Source organism: Scyliorhinus torazame, chromosome 14 (assembly GCF_047496885.1).
Source record: "Scyliorhinus torazame isolate Kashiwa2021f chromosome 14, sScyTor2.1, whole genome shotgun sequence".
Taxonomy (NCBI): domain Eukaryota; kingdom Metazoa; phylum Chordata; class Chondrichthyes; order Carcharhiniformes; family Scyliorhinidae; genus Scyliorhinus; species Scyliorhinus torazame.
Window position 1 is genome coordinate 72,664,694 of NC_092720.1, and position 19,377 is coordinate 72,684,070.

General features: G+C 45.3%; 1 protein-coding gene across 1 annotated transcript in view; it reads right to left on the bottom strand.

Moving 5' to 3' along the window:
* LOC140389807 (retinal rod rhodopsin-sensitive cGMP 3',5'-cyclic phosphodiesterase subunit delta-like) overlaps positions 1 to 19,377 on the bottom strand; it is a 90,439-nt gene that overhangs the window by 23,556 nt on the left and 47,506 nt on the right. The window contains exons 2-3 of the mRNA XM_072474343.1: positions 17,324 to 17,412; positions 4,668 to 4,793 (exon numbers count right to left, since the gene is read on the bottom strand). Of these exons, the coding sequence (XP_072330444.1) occupies positions 4,668 to 4,793; positions 17,324 to 17,412 (215 nt within the window). The remainder of the gene's footprint in view (positions 1 to 4,667; positions 4,794 to 17,323; positions 17,413 to 19,377) is intronic.

Sequence of the window (19,377 nt, forward strand, 5' to 3'; positions counted from 1 at the left end):
GGGGCAGCGTTTCGGAGGAGTGTGTAATGAAAAAATGGAAAAATGTGGCATTTGGGCCATGAATGTTGTCCTGGGAGGACTTGGGATTTTTGTTTGGGGAACCGATGTTGGGAAAGCGTGAGGCGCGCGCTGGGACTCGTGGGGGCCATTGCTTTTCAGGGAGAAGCGGTGGTTGGGAGCGCGAGCAGGAGGCACGCGCTGGCGCTCGATGCGGCCGATATTTTTAAAAGAAATGGCAGTTGGAAGGCAGTTGAAAAAGCAGTTAGAAGTGAATTGGAGAAAGACAGCCGGAAAGGAAGGCAGCTGACGACCGGAGCAGAATAAACAAAAAAGCTAATGGCGTGCGGGGACTGGAAGGACGGCTCCGCAAAATGGACAAGGAGCCAGCTGCGACAAAGAACAAGGTCATAAATAAATAAAGAGCTGGAGGAAGGAAGGAGAAAAGGCTGTGAGGCTCACTTTTAAAAACCAAGCAGCCCAGAAAATACATCAGAAGATCCAAAATTAAAAGAATAATGATTGACAAGGAAGACCTGAAGGTCTTACAACTGGCCTAAAGCTTCCAAAGAAAAGATCTTTTATATCCTTTTTTAAAAGTAGTTTTAATCTTTGAATTTGAAAATAAAGTTAAGTTAAGTTGATAACCTGAAAGAGTGGATATCAAAAAGTTTACTTACTCTACTTATAAAAGCCTGACCCGTGAGTAGAGCTATTGAGTGGTAAGTAAACAAAATCTTCTAGGAAGATATGGGTTATACCGGTGACTAACTTGAAATATTCATTTGACCCGAATAGCACCCACCTAAGTCTGCCCAGGAGTCAGGGACTCGAAGGAATCCCTGTTCACCACTTGGAATTTCTTGACCCCTTTTTTGGTTTGGGGGAGATTTCTTGGTGATTACAACTTCAAGTGGCAACAGTTGTTGGGCCACTGATTGAACAGGGCCACCCCCATCCCCTTGATGATACCACTGGGGTAGGAGGGTTTCCACAGGGGTGGCCTGGGTGGGCTCCCTTATCATCAGATGATCTCTGAACATTCATAGGACACAGTGAGCAGTCAGCAGTGTGAGCAGCAAGGAGCCTGTAAGTAGCATCAAAGCAATGACGATCTGAGCCAGGCCACCCCGATCCCGAGGGGGACACACCGAGTCCAAGGACTTGGCACTTAATCATTCTCCACTACTGCCCCTGGTCCGGGCAGCCAAACCACCCCCCCCCCCACCCCAGCAAGTTCGACAAATTTTGAGTGTTTGTTTAGCCGCCTGCTCCCCTTTAACAGCCATGGTGCTCTGGTCCCGCTTGTAAATACTTGCACCAACCCGCGCACGCAAGACTTCCGACCAAGAGGAGTGGAGCATCACGGAAGGGTGGAGCATGAAATGCCCAACCTGCTAATGATATTGAAATCCATGCAAATGACGGTTTTGCATGGACCCGCTGGCACGGGGCACAAAACTTTGATAGTGCTGCCAGCGAGGGACCAGAGCATGGCAACGGAAATGGTGCCGGAAATCGCTCCTCCGCCTCCCTCATCCCATCGCTCCTCTGCCTCCCTCAACCCCTCTCGCTCCTCCACCTCCCTCGCCCACCAGCTCGCTCCTCTACCCCCCTCGCCTAAACCTTTCTTTAAACAAAGAAATCAGAAACCCCAGTTATTTACGGAAAGAATGAAGTCACCAGATTTCATGGTTTAAAACAAAGGAATTTTTACTATACAGGAGTCAAGCAAATCTATCTTGGGTAACCATCTATACTCGAAAACCCAGAATCAACATAATTTAAACATGAATTAACAGGCAAATTGAGGTTAATTATAAATTACACATTTGACAGTAGATATATGATAAAGACCGATATTACAAATTGGCTCAACAATCAATTCAGCATACAAGTCATCAATTTCAGGCAAAGCCCTGTCTTGGCTCACTCTTCTAGGATTTATCCTGATCCTAGCCGACAACAGCACACAACTAACCCAAGCTCCAAGGGCATGGTCTTCACCAGAAATGGCATCCATCTGCAGAACCACCTCAACCCTGCTTACGACGGTCTGGATGGTATAGATCCACCAATGTTATCTTTAAGTACCAGAAACAGCTGCAGCAATTGTATGTTTGCCTATTCTCAGCACCTGGATCTAATCGGTCTTCTTCAGCCTCGACTGCACCACTGGGATCATCAGGTGTTCTTTTATATGATTTCAACCAGTTTCAGGTTTTCGATCTCAGTTTAATTCTCAGAAACTGGAAGGGTCAATTTCTTTTCTGGGTTTCCCTTTTCAATTTGGGTCTCTCTCAAAAAATACAAGCTTTGAAACCATGGATTACATGACAGTAGCTATATAATTTCTGAATCGGGCTGGCTTAATGAGTTAAGTGACCTTTTCCCATCCCTAATTTTATAAGTTTGTAAGAGTACAAAAGTAGCATCTTGTTTAGTTAAAGTAAAAAAGTGAATAGTGTGTCACATAGCATCTGTACAGCTTTGAAGCCAGGTGTATACTTTAAACTTCATTATAGCTTTCCTCTTTAGAAATGGCTTACTGCGTATTTTCACCTATTTTAGGCGGTTAGTGACCCAGCCTACAGTGACAAGTGCTAAGAATTAACAGGTAAGGAGAAAATTCCAAGGCAGGTACATAATAAGCAGAGAATATCATGTTTCTTTGTTTTATTTTGGCTCTTAAATGTCCGAATGTGACTGGCTATCCAAAGCCATGAAACGCAGAACAAAAAGCAAAACAATGCAATATTGGTTCAACATAGATTGAACATGAATAACATAAACAGCTATCAAGTCATGTCGCTCCTGCATAGCAGCAAAACCTTTAGATTTTCAGTGCTATTTCCCCTTAAGTTGCATAGAAACATAGAAAATAGGAGTAGAATTAGGCCATTCAGCCCTTGAGCCTGCTCCGCCACTCAATATGATCATGGCTGATGATCCAACTCAGTAACCTGTTCCTGCTTTCCCCATATCTTTTGATTTGTTTAGCCCCAAGAGCTATATCTAACTCCTTCTTGAAAATACACAGGGCGGGATTCTCTGCCGACGGGATTCTCCGTTTTGCTGGCGCCCGGGGGTTTCCCGAAAGCCTGGGGCTGCCCCACAACAGGAAACCCCATTGAACGGCTGGCGTAACGGAGAATCCCGCCGGAGGGTCGGGGCAGAAATGTGGCGGAGCGGAGAATCCAGCCCCCAATGTTTTGGTCTCAATTGCTTCCTGTGGTAGTGAATTCCACAGGCGTACCGCTCTCTTGGTGAAGACATTTCTCCTCATCTCAGTTCTAAAAGGTTTATCCCGTATCCTTTTATTATAACCCCTGGTTTTGGACATCCTTACCATCGGGAACATCCTTCTTGCATCTTCCCTGTCTCGACCTGCTAGAATTTTATAGGTTTCTATGAGATCCCCTCTCATTCTTTTAACACCAGCAAAGAAAATCCTAACTGACTCAACCTCTCCTTGCACGTCAGTCCCACCATCCCAGGAATCAGTTTGGTTAAACCTCCGCTGTATCCCTCGAATGCAAGAACATCCTTCCTCAGATACGGAGAACTAAACTACACGCAATATTCTGGGTGTGGACTCACCAAGGCACTGTATAATTGGAGCAAGACATCCCTGTTGCTCTACTCGAATCCTTTTGCTATGAAGGCCAATGTACCATTTGCTTTGTTTCCAGCCTGCTGCACCTGCATGCTTACCTTCAGCGACTGGTGTACAAGGACACCCAGGACTTGTTGCACATTCCCCTCTCTCAATTTATGGCCATTCAAATAATGATTTGCCTTCTTGTTTTTGTTACCAAAGTGGAGAAACCTCACATTTATTCATATCTGCCATGCATTTTCCCACTCACTCAGCTTGTCCAAATCATACTGACCTATCCCTGCATCCTTTTTGCAGCACCCACTTCCTCCCAGCTTTGCGTCATCTGCAAATTTGCGGATATTACATTTAGTTCCCTCGTCTAAATCATTAACATATATTGTGAATAGCTGGGGTCTTAGCCCCGATCCATGCTAGTTATTCGGACAAAGACCCATTTATTCCTACTCTTTGTTTCTTGTCTATCAACCAGTTTGCTATCCATCTCAATGCACAATAAGTTGCAGTATAATGACAGTATATCGGTTTGCTGAGGATGTAGCAAAAATTGTGGTTCACAGCCCTAAGTTTAATAAGCTAAACTCTTAAATATTTGTGCACTGCTTCTCATTTTCTAACCTGCCTAGATTTCCTATAGGCCCGCTAGAGGAAACATAATGCATTCCATGACAATAGCATAAAAATATTCAGTTCTAGTGTCTCATTTGACTTTGTTCAATTTACTCAGTTCATTAGTACCCATTAGCAAAACATGAGCGTCTCCAAGGGTCCCAAGGAAGAGCGAAAGTTATTAATGTAAGTATCTGAACATTTACACTGACGTGTACTTTCTGCTCCTCCAATAATATGCATGCTTAAATAAGAATTTTAAAAAAAATTTCACAACAAACTATGAGATGGATGAAAAATTACTAAACACAAACATTTGTTTACCGATGTTGCTCTACTACACCTGGACAAATTATGATTATTACATGAATTACTGACCGTTTGCATAATCTTTTCATGCAATATCATGCAACTGTGACACTATGAAATACAAGATAATCACCTTCTAAGCATTGTCCTTTGAAGAAAACTTTTTGTTCTAGCCTGAATTTTTCCATCTGTTCGGATGAGGAAAAGTTTAGTTCTCTGGAAACAGCTTTGCATTTCAGGATCTTTTTTGGAACTCGAGCTGCAAAGAAATCAAAATGGAGATTTTTCCATTCTAAACTATTTAACAACATTAGAACCATGAGGAATCCAAATCCTTCATTTCTGGTGGAGAAAGGAAAGGAAAGAAATTAGCACAGAAACCAAATTACAATGGGAACGAAAAGAAACATAAGGGCATGATTTAACGGAAATGAAACAGAGTTCTGTGTCGGCATGTTTAGCCAAGTGTTTCCCAGCGCAGGCAGCATCGAGAATGACACCGCTATTAAACGGGATTCTGCTTCATTTCTGGGCTTTGGCGAGGAACCGCACTTAATCCCATCTCCTGCACTAACGAGCTCTGCTCGCCAGTGCAGGAAGAGATCGGGGTGCCATATTTAAATGGCGCTTCAATCTCCAGACCCGCCCCCCGAAAACAGCACAACTTACCGATTAGGTCCCCGAGCCCCCAGTGCCCCACCTCATAAGGGCAGGGCATCCTGGGCCAGAGTGGCACTGCCAGGTTCCAGGCTGACAGTGCCATGTGGCATCGGGGGTGCCGGGGTACTACCCTGCCCAGAGCTCGACCACCCAGGTGCCCCCCCCCCCCCCGATCACCTGGGACTACTGGCATCACTAAAAGATCACCCATAGCACTGCTCGCAATCAGTCAAGATGTTTTAGAAGAGCAAGGGTATTACCCCAAGAAATATCATCAGAATCACTGTTTTATCAAGATGGTGGGGGTGAGGGAACCGAGAACCTGGAAAGAGGGTCAATGGCCTGCCAGCACTGGAATGGGATTTCATTCTAGCGTTTGAGCAACTCTGAATGAAGAAATAGGCCAGTCACCATTATCAGTTTCTTATGCAAATATAAAGTTTGATACTTTATTATTTAGAAGTATTTTTGATAATGGGTCAAACCTTTTAGCATTCTAAGGGGGAGAACTGCAAACATTTTTGAAAAACCTTATGGAACACTGGAGCACGACCAGAGATCTGGGATAATTAAGAGGACAATTGGGATCCACAAGCACTGAGTACACAGTCTATGTGGTTTGCAATAAATCAAAGCAGGTGAAAATCTTCTTTTTAAAAAAAACTTAGAATACCCAATTAATCTTTTCCAATTAAGGGGCAATTTAGCGTGGCCAATCCACCTATCCTGCACTTCTTTGGGTTGTTGGGGCGAAACCCATGCAAACACGGGGAGAATGTGCAAACTCCAAATGGACAGTGACCCAGAGTCGGGATTGAACCTGGCACCCCGGCATCTTGAGGCAGCAGGGCTAACCCATTGCGCCACCGCGCTGCCCCAGGTGAAATTGTAACTTCATCTTGCTCTCCATTTGAAAAAAAAACTCCTGCCCACCCTGGTGTTTCACAATGACTTTTCTCTGCCTCCAGTTGCACTTCCAATTCTATGCCAGGTCCTGTTTCCTGACACTGGACCTCCTGCTGCAGTCAGTATTGCCCTCCCCCTTTACCGCTACCCTAATTCTTCCTGAGAGATGCACAGCGAGACTCCTGTTGCTGCTGTTTGCCTTCTCAAAGAAACAAACTTTAAATTTCCACCCAGTTGTTGGCGTTCACTGCTCCTTACTTGCACTGTTTAGTAACTGGCTCATTCAGAGACTCCTCTGCTCCCATTACTTCATTCTTGAATAATTTGCTATAAATAAATAAATATATGTATAGAAAGTGTACGGCAGTGTGTGAGTTATCTGCAGCAGAGAGGACTGCATATTCAGATTATTATAAGACCATAAGACATAGGAGTGGAAGTAAGGCCATTCGGCCCATCGAGTCCACTCCACCATTCAATCATGGCTGATTTCAACTCCATTTACCCGCTCTCTCTCCATAGCCCTTAATTCCTCGAGAAATATAAGACCATAAGACATAGGAGTGGAAGTAAGGCCATTCGGCCCATTATGCTCTGTTTCAGTCCAGTTTCAGCACTAGGAAGAGCATAGATCTAAGTACTCATCGAGGTATTTGCATATCAATAGCTCACTCACAACCTGCAGCAGTGATTGAACCATCTTCCTTCCAATTCACTGCCTCAGGAGAGCATCAGTGAAAGGATGTGTGGTAATAAGGCAGTGCCATTTTGAGGTTATGCCAGTTGTTTTTTGGCTTGCTGTCATTCCCTTGCATCTCCCACCGACCATCTGCTTTGTACCTTTTTTGCCCTATATTTAAATCACCACTGGTTCTTCCTGGGTCATAATTGAAAACTCTTACTCCATACACTGACTACTAGAATGTATCACATACCGGGAATCGCAGTCGACGCATTTTTTGCACCTAACATTCTAAAAGGTTATTTTAGGTTGACAGCTGTTTTTCCCTGTGGTTCCCCTGTGGCAGGGCGACTGGGTGACTTTGGGTACACCACGTTAGAATTGAATAAAATTAAAAATAGAAACATTTAATTATATAACTGTGCTAGCTATTATTTAATTGCAGTGGTTAAGGGAAAACAAAGGAACAGAAGAGAAGATGAATTTTGGATTCTTTTTGAGTAAAAATGGTTCATGAGTAAACTATTACCAACCCACACAGCAATGCTACTAAAACCAACAACACCCCTCGCCCTTCCTCTCAGATGCTGTTAAATACTACGTATAAAGACAGTAAATCATATTTGTTTGAAGGTAAAAATAAAGTTTGGGTTTTTGGTATAAAATATACAAATATTGGCCCACTCATTTGCACCCGAGTCATATGCACCTTGTGCACCACCTTAAACTGTATCAGGCTCATCCTTGCACAAGAGGAGGTCCCGTTTACCCAATGCAGTGCCTCGCTTCATACTCCCCAATTGATCTCCCCTCCCAACTCCGCTTCCCATTACTCCTTCATCTTCACCACCCGCTCGCCTCCCTGCTCCCCCAGTCACTTGTATATATCCCCAATTCTTCCCTCCACTTCCACATCCGGAAGCAGCAATCGTCCAGCAGGGTGTATCCCGGCAACCTAGGGAACCCCTCCAGACCTTTCGCGCAAAGTCCCTAACCTGCAGATACCTGAACTCACTCCCCCTCGGCAGGTCGACCCTCTCCCTTAGCTCCTCCAGACAGGCAAACCCATCCTCCAAAAACAGATCCCTCACCTTGACTAGCCCCACTTCCCTCCACCTCCTACCCATCCCCCCCAGCTCAAACCCATGATTCTCGCACAGTGGCGTTAGCACCGACATCCCTTCCACCCTAAAATGCCCCTCAACTGATTCCATATCTTCACCGTGGACTCCAGCACTGGGCTCCCTGAATACCTACTTGGAGCCATTGGCAACGCTGCTGTCACCATAGCCCTCAAACTAGACCCCTTACAAGATTCCTCCTCCATCCTAACCCACTCTACCCCTTCTCCTTCCCACCACCGCTGCAGCTTGTCCACATTCGCCACCCAATAATAATGAAGCAGGTTCGGCAACGCCAACCCCCCCCCCCCCCCCCCCCGCTGCCTCTGCCTCTCTAGCAGGGTCCTCCCCGCCCTCGGCACCTTTCCCGCCCATACAAAGTCTGAAATGATCGTGTCCACTTTCCGAAAAAAGGCCGTTGGTATAAAGATCGGGAGAGCCTGAAAGATAAACACAAACCTCAACAGAATATTTATTTTCACCACTTGGACCCTCCCTGCCAACGTTAAATGCAGTGTATCCACCTCTTAAGATCCTCCATGGCCTGCTCCACCAACCCATCCATTCCCTCGCTACCTGAATCCCCAAGTACCTAAACCTATCCCTCGCTATCTTAAATGGCACCCCCTCTAAATTAGTCCACTGTCCCAGCTCATTCACCGGGAATACCTCATTTTTCCCTACATTCAGTTTGTACCCAGAGAACCCTCCAACCCTCCCCAGTAGGCCCATAATCCTTCCCATACTCTCCAACGGATCTGAAAAATACAGCAAGAGGTCCCTCTGCATTGAGTGACACCCGATGCTACCTCTGCCCCCTCATAATCCCCCACCACTCCGCTTACTCCCCTGAGAGCCATTGCCAACGGCTCAATGGGCAGCGCAAACAGCAAAGGCTACAGCAGGCACCCCTGCCTCGTACCTTGTGTAAGTCAAAGCTTTGTGAGCTCATATCATTCGTCCTCACCCTCGCCCTCGGTGCCACACACAGCAACTGCATCAATGCCACAAATCTCGGCCCAAGTCCAAACCTTCCCGAAACCTCGAAAAGGTACCGGCACTCCACCCGATCAAATGCCTTCTCCGCGCCAATGGACACAACCAGCTCCGGTACCAAAGCTCCTGACAGATTCATCACCACATTCAATAGCCGTCTTATGTTACTCGTGAGCTGCCTGCCCTTCACGAAGCCTGTTTGATCTTCTGCAACCAACCCCGGGACACAATCCTCCATCCTCCCCGCCAACAACTTTCACAATACTTTCACATCCGTGTTTAATAGTGATATGGGCCTATACGAACCACATTCCACTAGGTCCTCCCCCTTTTTCTGGATTAGTGTGATTACTGCCTGTGTCATCGTCTCTGGCAAATCCTTCTGCAGTGCTTCATTAAACGCCCCCAACAGATGTGGTGCCAGGCCTGTCGCAAATTCCTTATAAAATTCCGCCGGGTACCCATCCAGCCCAGGGGCCTTCCCCGGCTTCATGTACCTGATACTATCCAGCACCTCCCTCAGCCCTAGGGGCTCCTCCAACGCCTGCCTCTTTGCTTCCGCCACCTGGGGAAATTCCAGCTCGTCCAGAAACCACCCCATGTCCCCCTCCTCTCCCCCCGGGTCTCATAAAGTCCCTGATAGTACTCCCTAAACGCCTTGTTTATCGTCCCATGTCTCCGACACCACATCCCCAGCCCGTATCTTCAATATTTCCCTGGACGCAGCCTGCCTCCGCATGCAGCTCACCATCTCCCCATACTCATATTGCACCCCTCTTGCCCTACACAGTTCCCCTACCGCCCTCTTCGTTGTCAGCCTGTCAAACTGCTCCTGCAACCTTTTCCTCCTCGCCAATCCCTTCACAGTGTGCACCCTCGAATATTCCCTGTCCACCTCGCTCACGAGGCGGTCATGTTCCGCCCTCCTATCCCGATCTGCACGAGCCTTAAACAAAATAATTCCCCCCCCTCAACACCACCGCCACTGCCTTCAGGTATCATCTGTAAACTTAGCAACGGTGCCTTCAGTTCCTTCTTCCAGATATGTATATCATAAAAAGTTGTGGTCCCAACACGGACCCCTGAGGCACACCACTAGTCACCAGCTACCATCCTGAAAAAGACCCCTTTATCCCACTTTCTGCGAGTCAGCCAATCCTCTATGCATGCCAGAATTCTACCCTGATCAGCATGGGCTTTGAACTAATTTAACAATCTCCTATACGGCACCTTGTCAGAGGCCAATGGTTCTTCTTTGTTTAACTTCCTTGTTAATTCCAACAAAATTGTCAGATATGACCTCCCCTTGACGAAGCAGTGCTGACTCAGTCCTATTTTATCATTCACTTCCAAGTACTCCACAATCCCATTTTTAATAATGGACTCTAAAATCTTACCAATGACCGAAGTCAGGCTAACCAGCCTATAATTTCCGGTCTTCTGCCTCCCTTCTTAAACAGGGATGTTACATGAGCCATTTTACAGTTCTCTGGGACCCTTCCTGCCTCCAGTAATTCCTGAAAGATCACCACCAATATCTCCTCAGCTATCTCCTTCAGAACTCTGGGGTGTAGTCTATTTGGTCCAGGTGATTTCTCCACCTTCAGACCTTTCAGTTCCCCCAGAACCTTCTCCTTAGTGATGGCCAGTACATTCATCTCTGCCCCCTGATTCTCCTGGAGTTCTGGTATCCCACTGGTGCCTTCCACCGTGAAGACTGATGCAAAGTAACTATTCAGTTCCTCTGCCATCTCTTTGTTTCCTCTTCCCATTTTTGCAGCCTCATTTTCCAGTGGCCCAATGTCTATTCTTTCCTCTCTCTTATCTTTTATATATTGAAAAAAAACTAGCTAGCTTACACTCTTGTTTCATCTTCTCCACCCCCACCGGTCTTTGCTTTTTTAGTTGCCCTCTGCTCCCTTTTAAAGGGTTCCCAATCCTCTGGCTTTCCACTAATCCTCGTTACCTTGTATGATTTTTCTTTTGCTTTTATGCTGTCCTTGACTTCCCTCGTCAGCCGTGGATGCCGCATCCTTCCCTTAGCATATTTCCTCCTCCTTGAATTTCTGTTATATCTCCCAAATAATTCCCCCAAACTCCTGCCATTGCTGTTCCACTGTCTTCCCTGCTAGGCTCCACTTCCAATCAACTCTGGCCAACTCACCCCTCATGTCTTTGTCGTTACCTTTATTTAATTATAATACCGCAACGTCTGATTCCAGCTTCTCTCTCTCGAACTGCAGGGTACATTCTATCATATTGTGGTCACTGCTCCCCAAGGGTTCCTTCACTTTAAGTTCCCTAATCAAGGCTGGGTCTTTAAAATAGTTACTCTGAAGTTTGAAGGGCTTTTTTCCTTTTAACTCTTTCAGAGTCATTACAAGGGCAAAACTAGCCTAACAATCTGCCCAATTTAGAAGTGAAAGCTTTCTGCTTTGGAGATATACAAAATGGCTGCAGAACTGCCTTTTTTCATTTGACTCATCTATTTATGAAACTGTGGTGCTTTTATTTAACTATCTGCCATGGATAAAGAAAATATAGGCCTGATCTTCAGTATCGAGATGATCGCACATTGGAAAATGTGCTGGGGACCCCTCAGTAGTCCCAATGCAGGAACTCTGTGGGAATTGCCTGGGAAGTTTGGACTTCCAATGGGCAATTCTCCTGGATCCAGAACCTTCCGACATGGTCTCCAACTGAGACGTCGAAGGGTTCCAACTCATCAGAATAGTTGTCTCGGAAATATTAAGACAAGAAAAAGCCATATCTAACACTTAGGTAACGATGAAATTGACAGTCCCCACCCAACCCCCAGTTGACCCTCTGATACCCCTCCTGACCCTTTGACTCCACCCCTCGAACTGAGCTGACCCGACTTGGCCACCGTACCTCCTATCCAGCTGGTATCCTAACACCTTGCAACCTAACACCCTGACCAGCTGGCATTCTCTCAGCCTACTACCCCACCCACCTTGCTGCTTACTCAGCTGACACCCTAACATCCTACCCACTTACTTCACTCACATTTATTCGTTAACACGTAAAAAGCTAGTTAAATGCCCCTCAGCATTTCACTGTCAGCGAATGAAGACTTATCAAATTGCACAGTTAGTGCGATAAAAAGGGGACATAGCTTGGCTTCCCCCAACGATCCTGCCCTATGAAGAAGGACTTCTAGAACAGTAACTAGATGCCTGGTTGGAAGTCTGGGCTGAAAATGTGGAGCTCTGGCACGGTGTAAAAATAGGAGCAGAGTGTCAATCTGATAGTGATTGCCACTCCTGGGACGATTCAATTCTGCATTTATTTTCCAGGAATTAATTAATACACAACTATGAGGTTAAAATATTCTTTAAAAAAAAAAAAATCCAAATTCTTTCATTTAGGATACAGAGTGATCTAGGTTTGAAAAATCATTAAAAGTAGCACTGCAGACTAGCCAGACCATAAAAAATACAAAGCACTGCAGTTCCGTAGGGAATTTATGTTAAATTTGTATAGAAACTTGGATAGCCTCTCACTGAGAATATTGCATGTAGTTCATATTGCAAAAAGGATCTAGAGGCTTCAGAGATGGTGCAAGAATAATACTAGAACTGAGAGGTAATAACTTTCAGGAAAGAATGAATAGGATGAAGATCTTTTGTCTAGAAAGAGGAGATAGAGGGCTAACTTCGTAGACGTCTTTAAAGTTATGTAGACGGATGTTAGAGTGGACATAAAGAAGATGCTTTTACTTGTGGGGAGTTCAAAAAAGAGGAGGCATAAATATAAGTAGCTTCAAATAAATCCATGAGAAATTCAGGAGAAACCTCTTTACTCAAGAAGTGTTAGAATATGAACCGTGCTATCACATGGAATAGTTGTGGTGAATGGCATTGTGCATTCGGGAAAAGCTAGACAAGTATAAAAGGGAGAAAGGATGAAAAGGATATGCCAGTAGAGTTCGATAAAGCAGAATGGGAGATGGCATAAACACCAGTGCAGACTAATTAGGCTGAATGGCCTGTTTATATGCTGTAAATTCTATGTAATCCCCACCCCTTGGAGAATCTGACACGGCAAACTATACATGGGGATCCGCTAGCAATCTCACCTCAGAGTCTGGAGATTGTGAGTTTTTTTTAATGCTGCCTATCCTGTTCCTTCCACATGCATCTCAGATTCTTAAATAATATGCTTTGTACCAAAAATCTTTCTTGGGTACAGTAAACAGGTTTGAAGCCCTTTTACTGGGTTGTACAGGATATCTCTAACTACTGCTTCTCATTAGTGATAATGAATCCAAGGCCTGCACAATTGGGATGTCTTAAATGTTGGGTGTTAAAAACAGATCTATAAACAGACCTTTGTGACTGTTCCACGTGATGGGGTCATGAGTGCTCTCATAAAAGCTGCCTATTATGTTCAATACAAGATCGAGAGGAAAGCAATCGCTCTGGAATTAGTGAGCTCAACCTGACGCAGCTATTTACATGAGGGAGATTTTCCACCCCTCTTTTCGGGAGACAGGAATGGGGGGTGGGGGGGTTTATAATTCAATGGGAGTGGCTGCCCAAAGGAGTTGAAGGACCGAAGCCGACTGAGTATTTTGCCGCGATGCTGGCAAAACTATTGGGGGAGGGGGAGGACCCCTCCCGATATGAACTGGATCGGGCTCATCGGTCGTGGAGGCCTGTACCAAAGGCGAGTGAGCCGCCAAGGGCAGTGACTCTGTGCTTCCGCAGGTACAGTGCGAAGGAGAAGGTCCTGAGCTGGGCCAAGCAGAAGCGGGTGGTGCAGTGGGCTGGAGCTGGTATACGTGTATAGCAGGACTTTACGGTGGAGCTGGCGAGGAGGCGGGCTGCCTTCAACCGGGTGAAGAGGGCACTGTACATTGGCAAGGTGCAGTGCAACATTGTATATCCAGCGAAGCTGAGGGTGACTTACAAGCTCAGGGGCTTTTATTTTGGAACGGCGGAAGCAGCGGAGGAGTTTGTGAAGGCAGAAGGACTGTGGTAGAACTGACAAATTGAGGAATAGTCATGTGCCGATGTAACCTCATGACTGTATTTTCTTCTTTTTTTGTATCACTGCGCGCGGGTGTAGAGGCTAAAGGAGCCAATGTTGCATATATTTGGACAAGGGAAGAGACGGGACTTTCACTCAAAAGGAGGGCTCTGTGGGGTGTAGGTGGATATGCGGGGTTTGTGTGCAAAAAGGGGACCTTTGGGCTTTCCTAGGGCCGGGCAAGGGGGAAAGGGACCCGGGCAGGGGCCTCCACGCTGGCCGGTTTAAGCCGGCCAGTGAACGGGAGTGAGGTGGGGGGAGGGGCTGCGGCCATTGGAACCTGACAGAACAGGGTTCGAATGGTCTAGCCGGGGTGGAAAGTTGGGGGGAGGGAACCGAGGTTGGGGGAAGGAACCGAGGTTGGGGGAGGAGTTTTGCAAGAGGTAGTGGACGGGAGGAGCTGGAGACTTGGGGGGGGGGGGTACAACTTTGGGGTATCATGCACGGTACTCTCTTAGAGGCTGGATGGCATTGGTTGGGGGGTGGGGGGGGTGGAGAGCCGTGTAGATTAAGGGTGACTACGGGTAATCCCCGATTCCTTTTTGTCATTTGTTTATGTAAACATGCGGGTTGAGGTTTGGGGGTTGGTGGGCAGATGGGATCGTTGTTATCATGGGGATTGACATATCTTGTTGATCATTGATTATTGTTGATGGGTGTAAATGTGGGAGAAAATGTGAAAAAGGAGAATTAAAAAATAAAAATAATTCAATGGGAGTTCCAAGCCATCTTTAAGCTGGTGGGATTTCCCCACTCGATGGTCCCCTGCACCTCCACCAGTAATGTAACGGGGGTTCCCGCCATGCAATAATGGGATGCCTATTTGAATACATTTTAATATTATTAGCGGGTCTCCGCAAGTGGGTTCACTGCCACCCCTGGTGGTATGATATCATATGAGGTAGGGTTTACGACAGGTTTTTAGAAACGGGGAACTGGCGAGCAGAACCCAACCGGGGAGCACAGTTAAGCACAGGCCTGAGGGGGGAGTGGGTCATGCCCACACAGAACCCTGGCAGCGCCATGCTGTCTGTGGGGATGTGCCGGGGGTTCAGTGTCTGTTGATGGTGGGGGGGTCCGCGTTTTCTATTTTTATCATATTTACACAGTGAAGCCTTTTCCTGTCAGGAGCTGCGGTTGCTGCTGGGGTGAGCTCAGTCAGAGTCCTACTGCCCACGTGACATCATGGGGCCTGCCCTTTCACCTGTGTTTTGGTCTAAGTGTTTAAGAATATGGTGGGGAAAGCCAGCAGTGCAGCCGGTGAGCTCCACTCTGCTTTTCCCACCCAAGATCACACTTAGACAAAAAATGAAAAAATTCCACCCATGGTGTCTTTAAAATAGAAAGACAACTCAAGGCTCTTCAAGGAAGGCTCTACAGTGAATGGTAGAACCCTCAAGAGTATTAAAAGTCAAAGAGATCTAGGAGTATAGGTCCACAGGTCACTGAAAGGGGCAACACAGGTGGAGAAGGTAGTCAAGAAGGCATACGGCATGCTTGCCTTCATTGGCCGGGGCATTGAGTATAAGAATTGGCAAGTCATGTTGCAGCTGTATAGAACCTTAGTTAGGCCACACTTGGAGTATAGTGTTCAATTCTGGTCGCCACACTACCAGAAGGATGTGGAGGCTTTAGAGAGGGAGCAGAAGAGATTTACCAGAATGTTGCCTGGTATGGAGGGCATTAGCTATGAGGAGCGGTTGAATAAACTTGGTTTGTTCTCACTGGAACGAAGGAGGTTGAGGGGCGACCTGATAGAGGTCTACAAAATTATGAGGGGCATAGATAGAGTGGATAGTATGAGGCTTTTCCCCGGGGTAGAGGGGTTAATTACTAGGGGGCATAGGTTTAAGGTGAGAGGGGCAAGGTTTAGAGGAGGTGTACGAGGCAAGTTTTTTTTACACAGAGGGTAGTGGGTGCCTGGAACTCGCTACCGGAGGAGGTGGTGGAAGCAGGGACGATAGTGACGTTTAAGGGGCATCTTGACAAATACATGAATAGGATGGGAATAGAGGGATACGGACCCAGGAAGTGTAGAAGATTGTAGTTTAGTCGGGCAGCATGGTCGGCACAGGCTTGGAGGACCGAAGGGCCTGTTCCTGTGCTGTACATTTCTTTGTTCTTTGAAGCATAAATCATATAGAAGTCAAGAATTAACTAAAAGGTGACATTAAGAGGAATGGCTAAACACTTGAGTCAAAGGTTCAGGAGATAATCACATCCTTAGGTGAGGAAATGGTGAAGGTTAGCGGTTAGGGGTGAGGATCAGACTATGGGTCAGGCTGGTAAAGGGACCCCAGGTGCAGAGCTAGAGGAGCCTCATTCGCACTATTTCACCAGATATGGTGTTCTTTTTTTAACCTGTATAGATGAGAAAAGTCTGCAGGATGCATTAGCAGACCATGGACAATGGTACAAGCTGACATTCAAGTGGGGGATGTGAAAAGGAATGTGGTAGGGGACAGTAAAGTACAAAAACTGTTTCCGCAGCTGCATTCATGTGTTCTGATGGTGGTTTACTGTCAGGTGCCAGGGTTAAGAACATATCCTCACAGCTGGAGAAGAACTTGGGACTGGGAGGGGGAAGAATCTGCTTCCAATGTTGATTGTGGCAACTACTGACAAACATAGAACTAGAAATGAGCTCCTGGTGAAAGAGTCTGAGGAGCTGGAGGCAAAATTAAAACACAGAAATCCAAAGGTGATAATCTTTTAATGTTACCTAAGCAAAATGCAATCTGATATAGGGACAAACAGATTGGAATGTGTGGCTGAAAGAGGAGTATGTAGGCAGGGGTTTCAATTCATGGAGATTTAGCACCAGCATTGAGGAAAGAGGGAGTTCTTTCATTGGGGCAAGCTCCACTAAATTGGGCTGGGATCAGTGCCCTGTCAAATCAAATAACTAGGGTAATAGTCAGGTTTTAAATTAATTTCTTCATAAGATAACTCCCCAATCCCATATATCAGTTAAGTGAACCTTCTAATGCATGCTTCCATTTTGCATGCTCATCTTTTTTTGAGAATACAAAGGATCAAAGGTGAAAAATTTGAAACAAATTTTGAAAATGTGATAAGCAGAATGTGAAAGATAGCAGAAGTAGATCAAGCATAAAATCCTGTGCCTCCCCCAAAGATGAATCAAACCTCAAAATGTAAAGAAAGGATATAGGAGAGCCTGCTGGAACTGATTTTTACTGAAGTCGTTAAGATTGAATACACAACTTAACTTGTTTAAAATGTTCTAAGTAGTCTAAAATTAAATCCACCGGGTACCTAGCATGTTTCTGATTGACACCATGGCCTAGATTTTCCAACTGTAAAGCTAATGGTAATCTATTGACCTGTATATGAAACATATGATTCCAATACCTTCATGTTCCACTCCAGGTAACGAGAGATCTTCTGTGCCTTGCCACAAAACTTTTCCTGTCTCCGCATCACGCAGATTCATCCAGTTACTGAAGAATGAGATTGGTTAAGTAAATAATAATTGAGCATATCAAACATATGGGGCGAGATTTACCGACCAACCCGTCGTGTATTTTCCGGCAGCAGAGACAGCCAGCCAGCAGGATTTATCGACCCCACTGTTGTCAACGAGATTTCCCGGTGACTGCACCCCTCATCGGCGGGAAACCCACGCGCCGGTGTCGGTCTGGAATATCCCATCGGCATGAACAGCAGGTAAATCCCGCCTATGATTTCACTTTGAAACATAATTCGCACTGCCCTTACAACAAACTGCTTAAAGTATAATATAATGCTAGCATTTACAGGTATTTCAAATTGTTATTTTTAACACAATGGTTTTAAGACTAAAGTCTCATTCCCATAAGGACTCATCGAAACATAAACAACTTCAACAGCATAATTGCATTTTTGTATTCACAATATTAGCAATAAGATACAAGTTTTACTTTAATTATTTTTGCATAAAAGAGCTTGGATGCGAATGCATCTCAAATAGAACACTCTCAAAGCTTCCAGTGAAACAAAAGGTCATACATTGAGAACTCCAATACTGTTGTAATTGGTTCATGCTAGGTTCAGAAAATGACAATTATTTAGCATATTCACTACACTACTCTCGGGTACAGCCACCGCTGTTCTGTAGGAAAACATACCAGCCCAATTGATTACAGCAAGATCCTGTAAATGGTCATGTGATGATAGAGTGGAAGTTTTATTTTTGGGATTTTTTTTGCTGAGGGAGGAAGAGTTGTATTTTAAATAAACAACATACTACTTCAATGTTCTGTTTATTTAAAGTGCATCAACTGTAATATTTCTGTGGAAAAGTTTTACTTTTCAACCCATGGCTCATTAAAAATTAAAACATTAAAAACAATTAGTTCAACAAAACAAATAAATATTAAATGCAGTCTCAAAACATAAACAAAAGGTCTGTGCGCATTCAAGACCCTGACCTTCCCTTTGCTTGCGATTTTGTTTATAAATTTAGAGTATCCAATTCATTTTTTCCAATTAAGGGGCAATTTAGCATGGCCAATCCACCTATCCTGTACATCTTTTTGGGTTGTGGGGGTGAAACCCACGCAAACACGAGGAGAATGTGCAAACTCCACACAGATAGTGACCCAGTGATTGACACTGAACCTGACACCCATCCTCTCCAGATTGGAGAGGCTATCCAGACTATCCAATGCCAGATAGCATCCTATGGAGCCAGGCTGGAGCTTCCACTGCAGTCATTGCAGCTTCTATGGAATAACAAACAGGCTGCAATGAAAGCGGAGGAAACTTCCATGATGGTTCTCTGATCCCCAAATTGCTTGAACGAAGGTCCTGAGATGGTGCTGTGAGAATCATGGAGCATGAACTTACTGACCACTGTCTGAATACCAGTATTACTTCTTCCTACACTATTATTTTATCATTGTCCTTGATTGAGCTATCAGCCAAATGTCCAGACTGTTCAAACCCATGCTGAGATGGTACAGTCTGAGGCAGGGCCATCATGGCTCACAACATTTTGAAGGAATCCTAGGAAGACTTCTGAACTTCCCTGTCCTGAATCGCAGCAGCTTTCCACCTCACCTGCAGATGCCATTGAGGTTGCACTCCGTAGAAGTACCAGAGTTGTCAAGGGCACTTATAGGATAGCCATTAAGGGTAATCGCCAAGGTAAAAAGTTTAATACTTGCTGGTTATGCCATGCTTCCAATGTTTATTTTGGCATGCAGTTAAAAGATTGGATATGATAAATGGATGTTAGTGCCCTTTATGGGGAAGCTGTTTAAAAGACTGAGTGCAGTGAACTTCCTGATGGATCCTCATTTGTGAACAGTAAAGTATATGGCATTGTTCTCCAAACACTCACAGCAGAGTGCATCTTTCAAAAGAGCATTTGAATTAAATGTTGGCAAGCGTCCCTCCCAAGTATGGTCAAGCCATCTAAATCT